This window comes from Saccostrea cucullata, unplaced genomic scaffold (genome assembly GCF_032062105.1).
Source record: "Saccostrea cucullata isolate Sc308-1 unplaced genomic scaffold, CSIRO_AGI_Scuc_v1 ctg659, whole genome shotgun sequence".
In the NCBI taxonomy this organism is placed as follows: domain Eukaryota; kingdom Metazoa; phylum Mollusca; class Bivalvia; order Ostreida; family Ostreidae; genus Saccostrea; species Saccostrea cuccullata.
In genome coordinates, this window is record NW_026927632.1 from 167,475 (window position 1) to 188,301 (window position 20,827).

General features: G+C 31.5%; 1 protein-coding gene across 2 annotated transcripts; it reads right to left on the bottom strand.

The window, feature by feature from the left end:
- Window positions 1–1,827: 1,827 nt before the first annotated feature.
- LOC134275051 (xaa-Pro aminopeptidase 1-like) lies at window positions 1,828–20,463 on the bottom strand. Of its 2 annotated transcripts, none has more exons than XM_062757292.1 (22): window positions 20,243–20,463; window positions 19,254–19,378; window positions 17,479–17,589; window positions 12,793–12,856; window positions 12,520–12,624; window positions 12,125–12,217; window positions 11,832–11,978; window positions 10,807–10,902; window positions 10,160–10,247; window positions 8,654–8,786; window positions 7,795–7,911; window positions 7,580–7,666; window positions 7,151–7,201; window positions 6,990–7,051; window positions 6,641–6,790; window positions 6,487–6,547; window positions 5,003–5,072; window positions 3,675–3,779; window positions 3,247–3,324; window positions 2,880–2,956; window positions 2,677–2,775; window positions 1,828–2,589 (listed from the first exon to the last, which is right to left on the bottom strand). In XM_062757292.1, the coding sequence occupies exons 1-22, from the start codon at window positions 20,298–20,300 to the stop codon at window positions 2,398–2,400; spliced, it is 2,169 nt and encodes a 722-aa protein (XP_062613276.1). In that variant the 5' UTR covers window positions 20,301–20,463; the 3' UTR covers window positions 1,828–2,397. The 2 variants fall into 2 exon arrangements, with proteins under 2 accessions (XP_062613276.1, XP_062613275.1); XM_062757291.1 differs by lacking the exon at window positions 5,003–5,072 and adding an exon at window positions 4,666–4,744 and having other exon boundaries at window positions 20,243–20,462.
- Window positions 20,464–20,827: the final 364 nt, after the last annotated feature.

Here is a 20,827-nt window from a genome sequence, read left to right on the forward strand (position 1 = left end):
ACACATGATACAGTATATTGCAAATATTTGAACACATTCAATTTTAATGCAAAAATGAATTAAGTATATTGATTGTCTTTTCGTTTTCATTTAGAATTTACAGTAATTGTTTTTTATTCCCAATAGCAAATTAAATATTACAGACTTTCCTTGGAGGTCAGGCATTCATTTTTGAATGTCTTATTTACGTATTTTAAAAGAAATTAATACTTTTTTTATCATTTTATTAATTGCATTCTTGTATACTATTTAAAATGATTGGATAATAATATTTATTGGATATAAATGCATGTTATGTTATAGTCATCCTCATCTGGATTTACATGAAATGTCAGTGTCGATAAAGTATATGTTAAGACTTAACTATGTCATGTAAAAGCTTTATAAAAATATAATATGGAATCAAGGCAACCAAAACATCTCTCCAGCTAAATAGCACACTTTAGTAAAAACTCGTCCTTAAATATCTTTTATGAAGATATTAGAGTAAAACGTAAATTACAAAAATCGCCAAATTAAACGTTTTCATAAACAGGACAAACAAATACTCAAACTTTCCAAGAATATACATGTTATTTCCCTTTTTAAAGAAAAAGTGTTAGAAGACAAAACACATCATATAATGTGAATGAAAATGAAACAAAAAAATCTTTTCAAAAGAATAACGGCAAAGATTTTTGTGCAATTTCACTTTTGTTATCAATTTCCGGATTATATTAATACAATATGAATTCAACAAAAGCATTCACACTCAAAAGTCCTTCTGAACAAAACAAATTGCTAGTGTGACAAATACCAAGCTCTGGATCTTTGAAAACATCAACGATGGGACGAGGTGTCAAGGAGAAGAAAACATCCTATGTCTTAAAATCTCATCCGCAAATAGCCCCTTGTCACGTCAGGTTAAGGGAGAAATAACTACAGAATCATTTCAAAATTAACATTTTTAAAATTTTTCTAATTTAAAAAAAGTTTATAAAAAGTAAATCAACATTGGGCTTACGGCTTAATCTAAACAATATAATTGTATTGTCCAAACAATTTGCAAAATGTTCATACAATTAATATTTAAACTTATTTTCTGTGGCTGTCTTGTATATAAAGGGATCGTAGGTATCAAAAGCTCTTATGGATCTAATGAACTTGAAAATATCAACATTTAAATACAGATAGAATAGGACAAAACTTGAACAGTGTGACTTTTCTGCTGTAAACTTTCTTTATTCATGTATCAATCTACTCTTATCGACTGAATTGATTAATTGTGAAGCTACATTGTATTGTCTTCCAATGTTTAGAAAGCGATTAGAAATACCAGTCGTAAAACATGGAAGTGTAACATAATTGTTTGCTGTGTGTTTGTTTTTAAGCTACTAGGCTTATGCATTCAATCAATTTAAAATTGAATCTAGTGACGCAAACCTTTTGTCTTTACTTTCCGTGAATAATTGGGTTTTGTATAATATTTTTTTCCCTATTATTCTATCTTCTCTATACGGAAAAGGGGAAAGTCCTACATCTAAACTTTTTCTTTGAATCTCCTTCATAAAAGATGTCCAGTGGCTCCAGAGAAGAAATAGAGAACGGAAAAATTAACATGGTGGTCACGCACAGACGACAATGGTAGATAAGAAAACCTCATTTACCTTGAATACCGTTAGTTATCTCTATATTTCCTATAAATAATTAGGAATAATCTAAAAAGGAACATTCAGAAAGCTTCTTTAAAGTCTTTCTTCAGTGTTCAATTCTCTGTTGACTTTTGACTATTTAAAATTTTAAATGGCTAAAGGAAAATATTTTTAGAAAAAATACACGTTTTGTATTAAAAGAAATTTAACTGCAAATGGCAATAGATTTTTATTTATATACATAAGTATACATTCAGTTGATTATATGAAACGATTAATAATGAGTCTTTTACATTTATAATATATTTACAATATTCTATGAATAAAATATACCAGTGTGAAAAGCAGAAATTCATTTAATCATGCTCACACTTTCAAAGTTACCTCATACAACTACTTTGTATTTTACAACATTATTTATTACAAAAATACATGAGAACTAATTATTATTTAATACATATGAATGCGGCAGTATATGCCAATCAAGGCTTTTTAAACACTTACACGTAAACACATAAACATACTTTACAGTAAAAATAAAAAATATTGAAATGGTCGAAACACAGACCTAAATTAAATAAAGTCGAAACAAAGATTTTATGCTTGTACCTTATAAGGTGCATCGTAGGGAAAAGTTCATAAAAATATTATCTACAGAATATTTTGGGATACTGAGTAATTAAAATAAAGAACTCAAACAATTAAACATTTATCTATATACACAATACTATACTTTACATACTTCTGTCCCACATACTTATGTTACTTAGAAAAAGTTTGAAAATATCCCTAGTGTTATCAAAAGGACGGATGGAAAAATTAAAGTAGTTGAACTGGATGTACGAGTTATGGTCCTTGTTCTAGATTCCAGCCAGTTATAGGCTTCCGGATTGTTGACACGCAGTTCCGGTCCTATCAACTCCAATACTTTTTTATGATAGTCATTAATCCAGTCCACCTGAATAATTCATATAGAATGTCATTACATCCTTTCACTATACTGTTTACATATCCTGAACAAAAAAAAGACATTTTTAACTCTTACCTGGCTTTGTGATAGCATGTCATATTTAATCAGATTAGGTTCATAAGGCACCATTGTAACGGTTTCAAATCCAAGAAAAGTGGTATTAGGAAATTTATACTGAAAATAAATTTTTAATTAATTTTTACATAAACACCTTGCTTACAAGTTTCCGGAGTCAAATTTTTTGTAGTAAAATATTAGTGCAAAATCATTTTGCGCACCTTTGTATCGACTTCCTTCACCATAAAAATATTTTCTAATCTAATACCAAACTTTTCGTCCTCATAATAACCTGGTTCTGTGGAATAAACATGATAAGATTTTGAAAATTCATATTTTTTCCAAAATAAAAAGTAGATTTGACGTATTTGCAATATCATACATATGTTCTTAATAACTGTTTCTGAGAGTAATATAAATTATTTCATAATATTAAAATACACATTATTTTCAAAAAAATAAAAATGGAGTAGATCTGACGTATTTTTTCTGCGATATCTTATATGATCTTTATAACTGTTACTGGAAGTAATATGAAGTGTTACAAAATATGAAGTTGAGAAAAAAATTAGAAAATTTTGTAAATACCATCAGAAAAGAAATTCCCGTCTGCCAGTGGTGAGTCACTCTCAAAAGGCGCATGAGACAATGAAATCCGCCCTGGACCTAAAGTCAACAAAACAAATCTATATTCTATGATACTTTTTTATTTGCTGTTAGGTTTATTTGTCCTTTGAGAGAAAAAACAGATATTTATAGTTAGACAATTGGAGCTGCACTAGTGCAATGTACATCTTAAATCAACTGCTGCATTTTTTTAATTAATAAAGTTAAGTAATTCAAGGAAGCAAAAACATCAATAACTCCTATCCTGAGAGAATGAAGCATTGAACCATCGTAGGTGAACAATTATTAAAGTCAGGAACATAAATTTTAAAATTCTTGCACTTCATATTCAGCTGCCAGTATACTTCATAGTTAAGTGTTAAACAGAATAAGTCATGCTCTAGAATCACCTTCATGTACACTTAAGAACATCCCTATTCCGTGACCAGTGCCATGTCTGTATTGAAGACCAACCTCCCATAAAGGACGACGAGCAATAGCATCAATTTCACGACCTGCCATGTTCAAATATTATGAAAAACATAATACAATAAGACATTATCTTACTTTACATCAATAACAGAATTACATAAAAAATGTATATGAACAAATGTATAAAAAATAGGTTGATATAAGAGATTCCGAAATTCTGTCAACGATTATTTTCAAAAGGACACATATTTATAAGTTAAAATGAAGTCAATTTGACAAATTAAATCAAAACTTCCAAATGACAAAAAGTTAAGCAATTGTGATACTAATAACCTTAAAACAGTTAATCACAGAGTTCACATTATTTCACCAAATCATCTTACTTAGAACAAACGTTATTCATTCTTATTTTTTTAGCTACTGTGAAAACAGATACTGTTGCGTTATCTTACCACCAAATATCTACAATAAACTCACTCATGCTGTTAGTAAGTATTCAAACATGTTACATGCTATGCATCATTTAGATACCAATATATTCTAACAACCTCATGCTGTGGCAAAGTATATTTTTAATTTTTATCAAACAACATGCCCAAGGCTTTGTAAAATAAATTGCTGTAGGTGAAATTCCCTCGTACATTGCACATGTGTCCCTTGTCCTATTTTCAGTTCACCTTTTTGCACTAAATCATCCCTGAAGGTAGCAAATGAGGCTAAAAACGCTTCACCGTTCATGGCGTAAATAGTTATTACTCCATTTCCATGCAGTTAATTCTCTGTGTGCTGCAAATTGTTGCAAATGACTATCACATTACTACACGTTTATTTATATGTATGTATCACTTAGGTGCCCACTCACTAACTATACACGTGCAAAAACTATTTAGGATATTGCATATCTATAGGATAATGAGTGGAATGGTCCAAAGCAGGTAATGCACGCGTGCACACTATACCAACTCTTACCATAAGGACCGTAGTCTGTTTTGGCAAACTTAAACCTTGCCAGATCAACTTGTCCCATCAACACTCGAGTGTAACATTCCTAATACATGAAAATATATTAAAATGCAACCGTTATATATAGTTTTAAAATATATAATTTTATAATCAAGATGCAAACTGCATATGAATGACTGGATTTGCAAATACATTTTTGAATGTTTAATCAGTTAATTTGGGGCATATAAAACTATCAAATCCATATGCAACTTACCATCTCGACTATTTAAGTACATGATTTGATTTCTGAGTTTTTCAACATTCAGAAATCAAACGATATACAAGAAAAATTAAATCATACCATAAAGGCCGGAGATAAACTTCATCATAGCCAAATCCACGTGTCCCATCAATACACGTGTGTAACTCTCCTGGAAAGTTTAGGTCATAAGCAAAGTAGATTTGATATACATGTATTTAAAATTTTTAATGCGTCATTTTATGCATTTATTTTGTTATATTGTCCATAAAATTGCATATATTTCGCTAAAGAAATAAAATAGCCGAATTAAATTAATACAAGAGAACATTGATGTAACCATCAATTGTCGCCCGGAAAATATATAAAGTAAACAATGGAAATAAGTCTTGATCATCAAACCGCTTTGATATGTGTGAAAAGGCATGCGTCTAATTGATGGAGACGATAGTGGCGAGTATTTTGAAAACTCATAGTCGGATAAAAATCAAACAAAAACGATACCATTTTAAACTTGATCAATTTCTCAAGTAAATGTTGGCTGCATAAAATATAAATTGAAGTTAGACACATGCATCACCTACATGTATATTCAAAAATGTATTTTAATTTTCAATTTTCGAATATAAAACACGAACTGTGCAGAGTACGTTTTTATGCGAGAAGTAAAATTCGATGTTATTCATTTTTTCCATCGTAAATGATAAGCAACTTTATATATTAAATATGAAAAACATACATATTTTTACAGATTCACTTTATGGAAGTAAATATATTATGTATCTCCTAATTTATAAAGGAAAGAACATTCTGATTAACACTCTTTTCAATGTTTAGGAAACCTTTAACGCTGAATAACTACTCCCGCCCCAATTCCCCATACACCAACACTTAAACTTATATGTATAGAGCAGCCCGGTCCTCCGGGCTGCAATTAATCGTGATACACGTAAGTGCAGTTTTTGCAACCTTATGCTGTTTATATGGAACACTGCTCACTGAAACAGATTTTGTTACTAATACACAAATAGAACCAGATTTTAAACAAAAAAATGTCATCCAGCAAGTATGACAATGCACTGAATATGTTGTAGATATTGATTTGTTATATATACTAGTATATATAAAGATATCCAAAAATCTCTATTTATACAAATGACATATTGATATTTTTCTTGAAAATGCATTATTTATACTGTTCTGCGCCGCACTTTCTTATACAAATACAGTCAAAATATTTAAAATCACGGAAAATGTCAATAAGAAGAATATAGAATAGAGCAGACAAAAAAAAGGTTCTCTAAAAGTTTATCTACTTTAGGATAAAATTGTGCTCTTCCTTTTATCCAATACAACTTCACACTCTAACTGTTCTATAAAATTGCATCTCTAAAATTTATTTAATACGATTTCTGTAAAACGTCCAGTTGAATTAAGAAACATAAGACCATGTGTTACATTTGTCTGTTGTCTACTGAACATTTAATATTCAACTTACATATATGACATTTTAGTGGCATTATTTTTAAAAGCCTTTCGGTTGGTTATATTTGTATTACAATTATAATAAAAGATAGGCCCATTACCTTTTCAAAATCTGTTGGTGTTCCAAAATGAAAAGTTCTTGTAACATCTGTTGTTCCATCTCTACATATATATGAAGAAATTTTTTTAATTCAATCTTTGAGGAGGGCGGCATTAACAGTGAAAATCAATATCATTATTTCAATCCCCACTTACAAATATTGTCCACCCGAATCTAGGAGGTACATCTCAGATGTGGTGATTTCTCGATCGGTGAGGTTACTGGGAGAATAGTGGATGACTGCCCCATTAGAACCGACAGCGGATATGGAAGGGAAACTGAGACCTCGGTTATATAGCTTCTTCCTGAAAATTTTTAATTGCACTGACAGAAAAAAGTACAAAAATGAAAAGAAAAAGCAATTTGGGGTATCAAATGCTAAAATTTGCATGAATTGGCACGTCAAGTATTATAGTTTGGACTTTTTAAAATTCTAAATGATACTTATATCAAAGATCGATCTTATTTTTACTTTACATTGTTATGTCTTTGAAATTTACTTACTCCCGATGCGTTTTGAGATCTTGTGCTGCCGACACTTCTGTCCATCGTTTTCCCTCTTTCACCTAAACAGTATAAACATGTATTAGTATAATTTCGAAGACTCCGTGCATATACAGCTATGCCTTTAAAATTGCATTATGAATTATCTTAAAATTGTTCACCTCTTTCTCCAGTTTAGTCATAAAAGTAATAAGTGCCTCTGCATCCCGCTTCTGTTTGACAGGAAAGAAAAAAACGTAAATAAAACTGAAGAAAAATAAAACTTTTTTATTGCATTTAAACAAAAGAGCACATTTGCCAAAAGTTTAATAACAATAAAAACCTATGATTACATACATAAGTTGTATATCTGAAGTGTATATTGTGAACACCCTTTACACAATACAATTTTTTCAAAATAAATATGAAAAATTGTGAAAATTAAAAAAATATTACACTTCTTTGTAAAACCACTAAATCTTTCAACCAATATCGTAACAGTGCTTTCTGGAGGTATTAAAGAATATATTTTGGCGTGAATCGATCGTTATTTACATTTATTTAAAGAAAGAACCCTAGTTAACCTCATATTTGAACACATAAAATTTTACATGAGAATTCCTCATCCCCTGTCTTTCAATTTCATTCTTCTGTGACTTTTGAACAGCTGCCGGAGTGTTTTCCTGCAAGCGCTTGGCCTATATAATCATAAAAACATATATCCCAATCGATTCCTTTCTTGTGAATGTAATCTAGAAAATCACATGATGCATTATTTTGCAAGAATCTTTAAAAACATTATAAACAAAGAATGAGTTACGTGTACCTCTGGTATTTTGGAATACAAGGCATAATTACAAGAAAAGGACACCAGCACGATGCCACTATTAGCAGCTACAGTCTGCACCTTAGTCTCTACTGCTGTTGCATTATACTCAAATACCTTAAATTAAAAAATATAACCTTCTCATCCACGACAATTTCATATTATGAAATATGAAGGTAAAGAACGGGCATTGGGTGTATTGTTTAAAAAAGTCAAAATTTAAAGTGAAGAAGAAAAACAAACTGTAGATAACGAACACTGATCGATATCAAAAATTCTCTAGACAAACAAATATGTGCTAATGAAACAAAACACGGACCCTGGAAATTCCACGGGTGGGATCAGGAAGAGTAAGCATCCCGGTTGACCCGTCACCCCAGTCGTAAACCTATATATTGATCAGGTAAACGGAACAGTCTATTGGCAAATTCAGGAAAGGTCCAAGAATTGCAAATCAGACAAAATTCAACCCATTTAGCAAATTCAGAATGAAAGGTCCTAGTAATAGCATATGTCTCGCTTTTAAAAATTGATCGCACTTGGAGCATGCTCTTGAGAATTGAATAAGTTGGGAGATGTAAACACCATATGCATGCAGGTGAAAGCGGGATATCTCTACTAAAAGTAAGGAAAGTTGACGAAAGAAAAGTTCAAAGTCTTCTCATGTGCCATACAATTTTGTTGATAGTTGGCCTTTATCGTCTACAGTAAGTAAAATATCCGAATAAATAATTATAGATGTTTAAATATTTGTACGGGAAAAGGGGACTGTCAACAATCACATGAAAATGTCCCTGATCCTATTTTATTACTAATGCGTATCTTTAATTCTCCAGTACTACACTGTATCAGGTCCTACCTTTACACAGTACCCTGCTTTACCAGAACAGTCCCCATTCATTCCTGTGTTCAGATGCTCGTAAAGTTTATCTTTGCTTTGCTCATCCGTCGTATTCTGAGTTAATTTTGCAGCATGATTTCTTATGTATAATCTGTAAATTCAAGAGAATTTTTTCATATCTTTTGATTAAAATTAACTTTCGGAGACTTTGATTACAATTCAAATATCAGTAATTATAAAGTAGTCCATACAAATTCGAACATTTTTGTGCTTGTCTAGGTTTAAGTGCAGTAATAAGACCTTGAGAAATGAGTTTTTTTTCAATTCAACGAGAGAGGAAAATAATTGGAATTTAATATTTCTCTTTTGTTACATTAGTATTTGATTGTCATTTTTTTCGGTTTAAATCCATATCAATAACAGTTAGAAATTTAAGTATCAAGAATAAGGAAAGCACAGATCCGTCGAAATCTCAGAGGTGGGATCAGGTACCACATGGGTGAGTAAACATCCCCTATCGACTGAGATAAACCAAATAAATCCGCAAATAAGTAGTATGATAACAATTGCAACAGCCTAAGCGATAACAGATATGAGCCGTCAAGTAAAACATAACAGTAACTCTATTTTGTACGAAAAGATTACTGACAAAATGGTAAATAAATACCATTTTGCACACTTTGCTGTCTAAATACGCAGTATTATGGTTAGGAGATTCAAATGTGATTTGTAGTAGGTTTGCATCTATACAAATACATTTCACAGCTACATGTATATGCATTTTGTCTTTGAGGAAAAATAAATGGAAGGAATGATACTGAAAATACTGTCCTATACCAGTCATTCGGTTTCCACATATGACAGAGTTACTCTAACTTGTTTATGGAAGGATCTTACCGGTAATCGTAAAATTTGTATGAACAGATTGTATTTGCAAACAAGGATACTGTTTCTAAACATATGGAGATAACGAACAATATTCAAGATCAAAGTCCTTTAAACAATATGAAATAGGAACAGAGCAAACACAGGCCTCTAAAACATCAGAGGTGGGATCAGATATCAATCTCTACGGAGAGTTATCGTTCGCTTCGCTATAATACCTCTGAGGTATAAGTGGAACGATAACTCTGGGTAGAGATTGGGATCAGATGCCATGGAGGAGTGAGCATCCCCTGCCGAACCGGTCACCTCCGCCTAGTGATCGTTGTCATGATCGGGAAATAACGGGAAAATCCATTTAAAAAGCCAGATAAGTTTCGGAATTCATTTTTTTATGAGTAGCAACATATTAGCTACAATTGTACATGTAAGCCGTAAGGATGTTCATATATGCAAGTCTCTAGGTGTCATAAACAAAATACTAGTGTATCGAAAAAATGCAATGACCCAGCATTCATAAGAGATGGACACTTTGAATAACCAAGTTCCTCATTAATAATGATGTAACTACATGTATATTGTAATTTACTCTTAGTAAATGATCGCATTCAAGGACTGACATTTTAAGTGTTGAAAACTTACGTTGTTTCATTCATTTTTTTATCCACAATTATGTAAGAGAGGAAAAAGGGGTTGTATGCAATGTCGGCACCTCGTAAATTCAGCAACCCTGGAAGAAAATTAGTTTCATACGTTGGTTGGCAGTAGAAAAGAACTTTATTTTATTGCTTTAAATATCGCTGTCAAAGATAATGAAAAAATTAAATAAGAAACATAATTATGATTAACTTGCGTCATTCTCAGTGTCAAGTCGGTAATGAGAATTTCAGTTTCAATTATTTGTCACAACTGAAATATGATATGAAGACATCTGAAGTGTGTTGCGCTTGGCATTTTTCATTTTTCATCATGGTATTTATATCACGTTATTTTTAAACATGGTTTACTTTCATTGTGTTGAGGAATATTAGCTTTGTATATAATATGCTATACATTCTATATATTTTCAAATGTTTTGAAATTGACAAGGTTTGACATCAAGCAAACACTTTTACAGCATCGTGTGTAAATAAACTCTGATATAACTTCTGTTTGTCACGTTGTCATTTGTAAAGCAGATTTGGAAAAAAAAAATCAAAAGAGTGAAATCAGTATACATGTATTCAACTAATATCTAGCTGAAAAGCTGAGAGTTGTATTTTTATTGAACTATCTTTAGATTAACTCACATGCTGTCTCATCCAGTCCTGTGACAACCATGGCGTCTACATCTTTTTCCGTCATCGCCTCGTGCATATCTGCCAACTTATCCTGCCAACTTCGACCTAAAAAACAAACAAAATTGATGTTGATTGATCTTGTTAAGCTTGTAGAGAATACTCGCTAGGAATGTTGGTAAGACAGAAAATACAACATCACAAAGATTTCCAAGGCCTTTTCTCGTTCGTTTGTCGACACGATATACCGAACGAGCTTTAAATAAAGCAGAGATTGTACCAGGGTCTAATATATCTTTATTTTACTAGAAAAATACATTAATGGTAACCTAGCAATAAAACTTAATGATTAACGTGATGATTTCGATTTTTCAACCCTCAACTTCCCTTAAACCTTTGTAACAATAAATTTTTTCACCAGTGTATGGGATTTATACATCTCAGTTGATTCGATACACAAAAGCATGCTCTAATAGTGTAAGAACAATTTTTAAAACAAAGAAAGTTATATGGAATGAATAAGATAAGAATTATTTAAAGTCATCATTACGCAAGTTCTATGGTTGATACAATGGCCATGTCACCAAATACAATCTATCATGGAGTCAAATGCTGATAAGTGTTTTGTATACTTAATGTTAGGCCATTATTCACATACTGAATCGTTTTGTTTTTGTTTTTTTTGCACCTTTTTCGACCATGACAAGTAGCATTCAGGCAGGCGATAAAGTTTGGCAGGAGACGCTCACTCCCCCAATGCAACTTATCTTACCCCTGATATTTAGCGATCAATGTTTGCTCTTAATTTGTATTTTTAGAATAGACTTTCTTTGAGCTTGAATGTTGTTCGTTTTCTTCATATTTCATAAGAAACCTTTGCAATCTAGTAATATACATATTAAATGAACGGGATAAACCTTAATTGTACAATGATCAATTACCATGGTAGTTGAAAATATGCTTAAATCAACAAACATTTTTATAGAAGTAGTCCATATATAATATCAATAGCAATCTAAGTACAACAGAGTACCTACCTGCGAATTTTACGGGGAGAGCGTTGATTGGTGAATCTGGTTCCTCGGGACGACCTGTGGTCCAGATTTTACCCACTAAGTCTTCTGTTGTGGTCGTCATGGTTATGTTTTTTGGGGACAAGGCTTTTTCATACCTCTCATAACTACCTGAAATTTTTATAAATTTATACAATAAAAAATACAACAATTCTCGATGTAAAATAAAAATTTTAGAGCAAAATTTTTAAAATTATAAACTTTTAAAAGAGTTTTCTTTATTTATAAAAATTCACAGGCTGATAGCTGTTACAAACCACTGTTAATAAGAAAAGGATAGGCTCCAACTTTGGCATTTGCTTCTAAAACTGATATCAGCCATTCAGTGGAAGAAGGCACACCAGACTCGCCTGAAAAGTGGAACTTTGATAAAATGTCTTTAGGAATTTTAGGCACTCACAGTACTATATTATACAGGTATTTTCGTTTATTTTCCCTAGCTGTCATATAGTTGCTGGTCTTAAAATTCAAGTGAAGTGATATCAATTATATATTTAATATGTATATAAAGATCTTTTGGCATATGAATTACACGTATTATTATTTTTTTTTTTTTTGAAAAATCTTTTTTACAAATGAAGCGATCATTTATTCACCATACAGTAATATAACTTGAATTGATGCATTGTTAATTTATATCATCCCCACCTACCACTTTTCATTAATATCCAGTTACAATCCAGTTCAGCCTCCGCCTGTAAAAAGTACCGACCGTCCGTCCACAGGGCCGCTTGTGTCTTAGTCACGACGGCTAGTCCTTTAGGAAAGAAATTGTTTGACAATAGAAAAAAAAATTAGGCGATTCTTTTCCCTGCTAACTATTTACAAAATAGTCATTGTATTATAAAATGTACATGTGTATTTTTAATATAAAATTATGTAAATTAGGTCCTTAACATGTGAATCTGTACAAAATGTATCCTACCAGCTGATCCCGACAAGCCTGAGATAAATTCTCTTCTTAAGTCGTAGTCTGAAGGATACTCGCTCTAAAAAAGTATTACAGCAATGTTTAAAATGGTTATAAATATTATCTTTTATAAAATATTAAAGCAGTATTGAAATGACTGTAAATGTTTTCCTTTTTTTTTTTATTAATTTGTGCAGTACTTTTGTAACGACTGTATTCAACTGTTAAGTTGTTATAATGCTGTTGTAAAGACAATGTTTTCTTATATTGTCAGATCTGTGAATGTTTTCTTCTTATTATAATTAAAGCACTGTTGTAAATGCTGTAAATATTTTCTGATATTATTATTTTTCAATCCTGTAAATGATTTCTGATATTATTATAACAGCGATGTAAGGGGTGTAAGTGCTTTCTGATATTACCATAACAGTAATGTTAGGGCTACTAATGTTTTCTGATATTATTAAAACAGTGTTATAAAAGCTGTATATATTTTCTGATACTATCCTAGCTGTGTTGTTGTTAATGTCGTAAATGTTTTCTGATATTTATATAACAGTGATGTTGAAAGGGTGCAAATGTTTTCTGATATTAATTTAAGTGTTGTTAAAGCTGTAAATGATTTCCGATATTAATATAACAGTGATGTTGTAAGGAATGTAAATGTTTTCTGATATTATTATAACAGTGATGTTGTAAGGGTTGTAAATGTTTTCTGATATTATTATAAGTGATGTTGTAAAGGGTGTAAATGTTTTCTGATATTATTGTCACAGATGAAAATGTACCATCGGACATTTTGACAATTACTTTGCATATTTTTCGATTCAAAATTCTCACATCTGTTTTTAATTTAATAATGAGTTGTCATATTTGTTTCAACCTGTCAGAATTATCCTTTGAAATGTTTAATTATCTTAATTAGCCATGAGTGATATGACCAGATGGACTGTGCTTTGTGTGACTTAATTATTGTTTATTTATAATCATTATCTTCAACTCTACTTGTAAATCAAATTAACTCATGCCATATGTTACTCAAACTTGTCAATTATCAACATGTCTATAAATACATATTTTTGTTAAGATTCGGGGAGTTGGAATCGGGATGCACTTGTCCCTGATACTGTCCGACCCGACGAGAAATAAAGGTCTGCAAATCGTAAAGCGGCTTTATCTTCATTTACTAATAGTCCACCCTAGTGGCTTTACCGACAAGCACACGCATCTAACGCAAGGGTGTGATAAGTGGTGCAGATAACCGGGTACGACCCCCTCTCACAGCCAAGCGAGTTCTACCATTTGATTCCCCTAACTTCTACGAGATTTCCCCCAATTCAGAAGAGTAACTATCATTTCGTACACGCCGCTATGAATCGCAGCCTTGGACCACAACGGAGACCTGAGGACCATTACTTTCAGCGTCATCATCCAGTTTGTGGCCGATGCGGAATTGTCCATGGACCGATTTGCCGTGCTCAAATGGAGAAGTGTTACAGATGTAAGCGTCATGGTCACTATGCAAGAATGTGCAGGACTGTCCTCTCTTCCCCTGGGAGAATGACCATGAAGGCAAATACTAGTGCACTAATCCAAGAGCAACGTTCCGGTAGACGAAAGTCCAGAGACCAAGTTCGTTTAGAAAAATACATTGAAACCAAATCTCACCTCCGCGAATTGCCATTCTTCAGTTTGAGAAATACAGCGTTCCACGAAACCCTAAACATACATCAAGGACTTAAAACTGAAAATCAACAGTTACGTTTCAAAGTGAAAGAAATGGAAATAATGTATGCCGAGGCGGTAAATGTGATTATTAACTTGGAAGAAAATGTTAATATGAATTCAACGAGACAGCCATCTGAATCTCACTCATCTATCTGCAATACCGCCGAAGATAAACTCATCATTTCAAAGTTGCAACAAGAAGTTCAGACTCTACGGCTTGAAAAGTCATCTCACAAACAGCTAGTAGATTCAATTAGTGCTAACGTCGAACAAGAATGGAGAGAAAACAAAGCAAGACTTCAAGAAAGGGACAACACCATTCTGACCCTGAGAACCGAAAACATTCAACTCTTGAACAACCAGGAATTGTATTTACAACGAATTCGTGAACTAGAAAATGAGCTTTATAATCGTTCCATCAAAATTCCAAATAACGGACAAAATCGGCAAAATATTCATTTCGGACATCATATTCATTCATGTGAACAAACATCTAGTGTATCGATTCAAAACACGAGGACGTGTTTTACTGGGGCAAGGGGGTATTGTCACAGATGAAAATGTACCATCGGACATTTTGACAATTACTTTGCATATTTTTCGATTCAAAATTCTCACATCTGTTTTTAATTTAATAATGAGTTGTCATATTTGTTTCAACCTGTCAGAATTATCCTTTGAAATGTTTAATTATCTTAATTAGCCATGAGTGATATGACCAGATGGACTGTGCTTTGTGTGACTTAATTATTGTTTATTTATAATCATTATCTTCAACTCTACTTGTAAATCAAATTAACTCATGCCATATGTTACTCAAACTTGTCAATTATCAACATGTCTATAAATACATATTTTTGTTAAGATTCGGGGAGTTGGAATCGGGATGCACTTGTCCCTGATACTGTCCGACCCGACGAGAAATAAAGGTCTGCAAATCGTAAAGCGGCTTTATCTCATTTACATTTAATAGTCCACCCTAGTGGCTTTACCGACAAGCACACGCATCTAACGCAAGGGTGTGATATTATTATAACAGTGATGTTGTAAGGGTTGTAAATGTTTTCTGATATTATTATAACAGTGATGTTGATATGTTTTCTGATATTATAACAGTGATGTTGTAAGGGTTGTAAATGTTTTCTGATATTATTATAACAGTGATGTTGTAAGGGTTGTAAATGTTTTCTGATATTATTATAACAGTGATGTTGTAAGGGTTGTAAATGTTTTCTGATATTAATATAACAGTGATGTTGTAAGGGTTGTAAATGTTTTCTGATATTAATATAACAGTGATGTTGTAAGGGTTGTAAATGTTTTCTGATATTATTATAACAGTGATGTTGTAAGGGGTGTAAATGTTTTCTGATGTTTTCTGATGTTAATATAACAGTGATGTTGTAAGGGTGTAAAAGTTTTTTTCCTAATATTATTATAGCAGTATTGTTAAAGCTGTAAATGTTTTCTTATATTAATATAACACTGATGTTGTATGGGGTGTAATTTTTTTCTGATATTATTATAACAGTGATGTTGTACGGGGTGTAAATGTTTTCTGATATTATTATAGCAGTGTAGTAAAATTTGTGAATGTTTTCTGATATCAATATAAGTGTTGTTAAAGCTGTAAATGTTTTCTGATATTAATATAACAGACGAGTGATGTTGTAAGGGGTGTAAATGTTTTCTGATATTTAGATAAGTATTGTTCAGTCTGTAAGTGTTTTCTGATATTAATACAAAAGTGATGTTGTTAGGGGTGTAAATGTTTTCTGATATTATTATAGCAGTGTTGTAAAATCTGTAAATGCTATCTGATACTTGTATGATTTTAAAACTGTTGTTAAGGTTGTAAATGTTGTCTGATATTATTATAACAGTGATGTAAGGGGTGTAAATGTTTTCTGATATTATTATAACAGTGATGTTGTAAGGGGTGTAAATGTTTTCTGATATTATTATAACAGTGATGTTGTAAGAGCTGTAATTTTTTTCTGATATTATTATAACAGTGATGTTGTACAATGTAAACGCTGTAAATGTTTTCCGATATCATTATAGCAGTCTTGTATAATCTGTAAATATTTTCTTATATTATTGTAATAGTGATGTTGTAAGGGGTGTAAATGTTTTCTGATATTAATTTAAGTGTTTTTAAAGCTGTAAATGTTTTCTGATATCATTATAACAGTGTTGTAAAATTTATAAATGTTTTCTGATATAATTATAACAGTGATGTTATAAGGGGTGTGAATGTTTTCTGATATTAATATAACAGTGATGTTGTCAGGGGTGTTAATGTGTTTTTTGATATTAATATTGCAATAGTGATAGTGATTTAAATGCTGTTAATGTTTTTAATATTATCATAACAGTGTTGTAAATGCTTTAATGATTTCTGATATTATTATAGCAGTGTTGCAAAGGCTGTAAATGTTTTCTTATATTATCATAACAGCGTTATAAGGGCTATAATTATTTTCTGGTATTATTGTAGTTGTGCTCTAAGGGCTGTAAATGTTTTTTTTTTATTTTATTATAACAGTGTTGTAAATGCTGTAAATGTTGTCTGATATTCTTGACAGTGTTGTAAAGGTTTTAAATGTGTTCAAATAAAAGGATTATTAGACTTTAAGAAAGGGGACAACAAGGAACTCATTTGTACATAAATGAACATGCAGTGAAATTAAAAAAAAAAGACAGTTTTTCCCATATCTGAAAATTACATTCAATAAAATTCTGCAGATTTTAAAACTATATTCTAGTATTCATTAAGTAAATCGTATTTGCTTTCTTTCCTTTATCATTTGTGGTGTCTAAAAACATAAGTTCATATACACTTTCTCTTCTATTGATTTTTGGGTAAGGTTTCCTTTTTATATCTACCTTCTCTCTTTCAATTCATTAAGAATGGATGGTAATACCCGAAAGTTGCTAAAAACAGAACGTTGCAGAAACTTGGCGCGTTACCTGATGGGCATCCTCAGAAGGGATTATATAGGCTTCAACTCCTGCCGTTAACATCTCACCCCTCAGGTCTTCTAGTCTCTTTGTGGTGTTTACTCGAGTGGGAGGGGTGGTCTGAAAATATGATTTAATTACTTTAACCTTTACTTGGAAAATTTTTTTTTAGCATTCTAATTTTATTTTAGTGTAAACTAACATCTTACAACAGGAATGTGCTCTTTATCAAAGATGTTAAATACCTTTGAATATTTTGCTTCTTGTAAAAAAACAACTTTTTGTTGATGTTTTGGTTCAAATACTTCATTTGAATGTCTTGACCTTTGCTATACTTTCTTTAGGGGACGTGACTGAATGACACACAAGTCAAGATAACGTTTAAGTCAAAATTTCTAGAGTCTTTTAAATCTTTAAAAGACATCAAAACGTAAAACATGTATATGTATTCAAGTTCGCCAGATTATTACTTTCTTCAGGCGATGCAAAAATTTTAAAATTCTGATTTTTTAAGATATCATAATTTACTACGTAGACCATGTTTTATAACCAAGAACAGCATTTCAAATGTAAAAATATCACGATCAGAATAGATATCTAATGGGTTAGAAGACTATTTTACACGTATGGGGCTGCTATTTTCTTTAACATATTCAGTATACCTCCTGATATTGCATATATCTAAAGGAAAGTTTTAATTTTCTTTTCGAATCAAATTCCATTGTGTCCAGTATCATAGAAATATTTTATTCAAACATTTTCTTCCCCGTGAATGTAGAAATACAACAGTACCAAAGGTTTAGAATGCTGTACGTATTTTAAACTAATTTTCACCAATAAAATGCTGCATGGTTTATCTTATCTTATTACAACCCTTCAATCAAAGCTTAAGGAGAAGTACAATTGACCTCAGACAGAGGCAGATTTTACAAAAACAGATCAAGTGTTTCTTCAACTGGGAACCGACACTGAATGAAAAGATTTGTTTTAAATTTCATAATTCTTCATTCACAATTAAGGTTTTTTAATTTTTTTGTGAAAAATATATTCAACTGGAAAAGAAAAATTGCATTTTAAGTAACAGGGAACAATTTAGGACTCGGCTCAGCCGATAATTTACAGTTTACATTACAAAACAAAGACAAAAAACAAACAAACCATAAATTATAAATGATAACGAGAGAAGGTTTGGTGCACATGTGCGTTTTGTAATTTTTTTGGCTTGTCAGCAATACTTTCTTCGGATCTCTGCCGACCTAAATTACTCCAATATATCCATGACATTATTTTACAAGTACAAAGGAAATGTAAAGGAAACAATCGTGGTTATCTTCAGTAAATACCATAACATGCCGTTCTCCATTCCCTGGCGGCAATATTGTGTGTTAGTTTATTACTGCAATTCAGTTTTACAGGGACCATAATTTGACAAGGACTTGAGTACGCTAGAAAACCGATTTTTGATTATAATGTAACTGAAAGGGGCATTTACAGGCGACATAAATTACATCTTTATTTTTACTCTCAGGGTGGGATCATTATGCAGGAATTGAGGGTCGTCAACTTAAAAATAGACATCCGGTCTCCGTGTTGCTGCAATCTCGTCACCCTTAGTTAATTACCTGTTTGCCAATGTTTGTATCAGAGTCATTTTTTTAGGTGCAGAATCCCTTATATACGTTATATGTATACAAGTTATATACTGTATACGAGTTTTCTCGATGTTAACTTGAAATGATGTTAGACCTTTGTCCGTCTGTCTGTCTCTCCGTATACTGACTTACTTGTCCCGGGGGGCATGATGGTCGGTCGTTTGGTGACATGTTTTTAATCTCGGTTTTCCGGCTAGGTGATAGTGCCCGCTTAGCTCTATGATGTAGGCCTGCATCATTCAACCTTTGTACACTATCTGAAATATATAGACAATATACTCAAACCATTTGTACAATAGGGGAGGCATTCATGATTCTTTCACCTTAATTTATGACTTTTTTAAATTTCTTTCTTGAAAAAAAAATATTTCGGGTTTTTTATTCAACTTAATAAATAAAATTGATAAACATTTCTTTGTTACATATTCCCTTCAAAATGTTAAATTAAAAGGAATGAAGTTAACTGTATGCTAAATTGTGTGATTTTTAAGAAACAAAAATTTAATTCAAAATGTATAGATAAAATGGACAACAATGTGATAATTAAATAAATTGCTTGATTTACTACTGACTTAACAAAAGCATATAAAGCCTGGAAGAAAACTGTGAAAAATTAATACTGGGACCCACGACAAGTGATCCTGAGTAAAACTGTTTGCCATGCATTAGTTTTGAAAATAGCTTTTTCGATGAATGGTAATGCTGTTTACGAGTTACCTTTAAAGTGGATAAAAATGCATTACATTGTCATTCTTATGTTTAACACAAACATAATTGAGACAAAAAGGGGCACCCCTTACCCCACCCTTAAATTATGCCATTTTTTTTTTTTTTTTTTTTTTTTTTTTTTTTTGTTAAATTAGGACATAAGAAATTTTGCAAATATGAGCAAATTGAAATAAGAAGGCGAAATACATGTATCCAATCAGCTGTTCTGCAGAATTTTCCAGCCTATCTTCTTTTTTTATCACTTACTATATAACGGTTTGTGTCACAGTGCAGGAACAACAGATTTTGTAAACCGAACATGTTATAATTTCAAAGATTTCAAGCTGTCATAGAACATTTTAATATAACAAAATAAGACCCTGAGATCATAATATTTTCAATAAACGTCATACCTGCAAGAAGGAATGTTATTCCAAAAATAAAAATTCTAAACAAGAAGGTCCGTTCCATATCGCTCTTACTTATCGAGATTGCCTGCTATCTGAAGATAATAAACGATCCTCTCCCGCGAGAGGCGTGTGTTGTTTATCAACAAGGTCTAGTATATTACATGTGGGATGAACAATGGATCCACAAACAAGGTGTCGTATAAAATTACCCCCTCACTTTCTTCACGCCTCAGTAAAAATGTGCAGACGCAATAACATTGAAATTACAAATGAACTTTTACGTAGAACATTCTAATAAATCGGTGTACGAGTTTCGTGCAATTTTTTTTATTTTTAAAAAAAGGTAATTTGTAGATAAAAATCATGCAACACAATTAATAAAGAATTAATAAAACATATTGAAATTATTATAATTTTTATTATATAAGGAAGCAAGCACCGTTAATTAAATGCATGTAATTTTAAAATGCATGTAAAATAAATCCTTAGCCTGCCAATCTTTTTATATAATTATGCCGTAATAATTAAGATTTTTTTAAATAAGGTCAAACATCAAACAATGTCTTTACGTTATGTAGGTTGATTTTC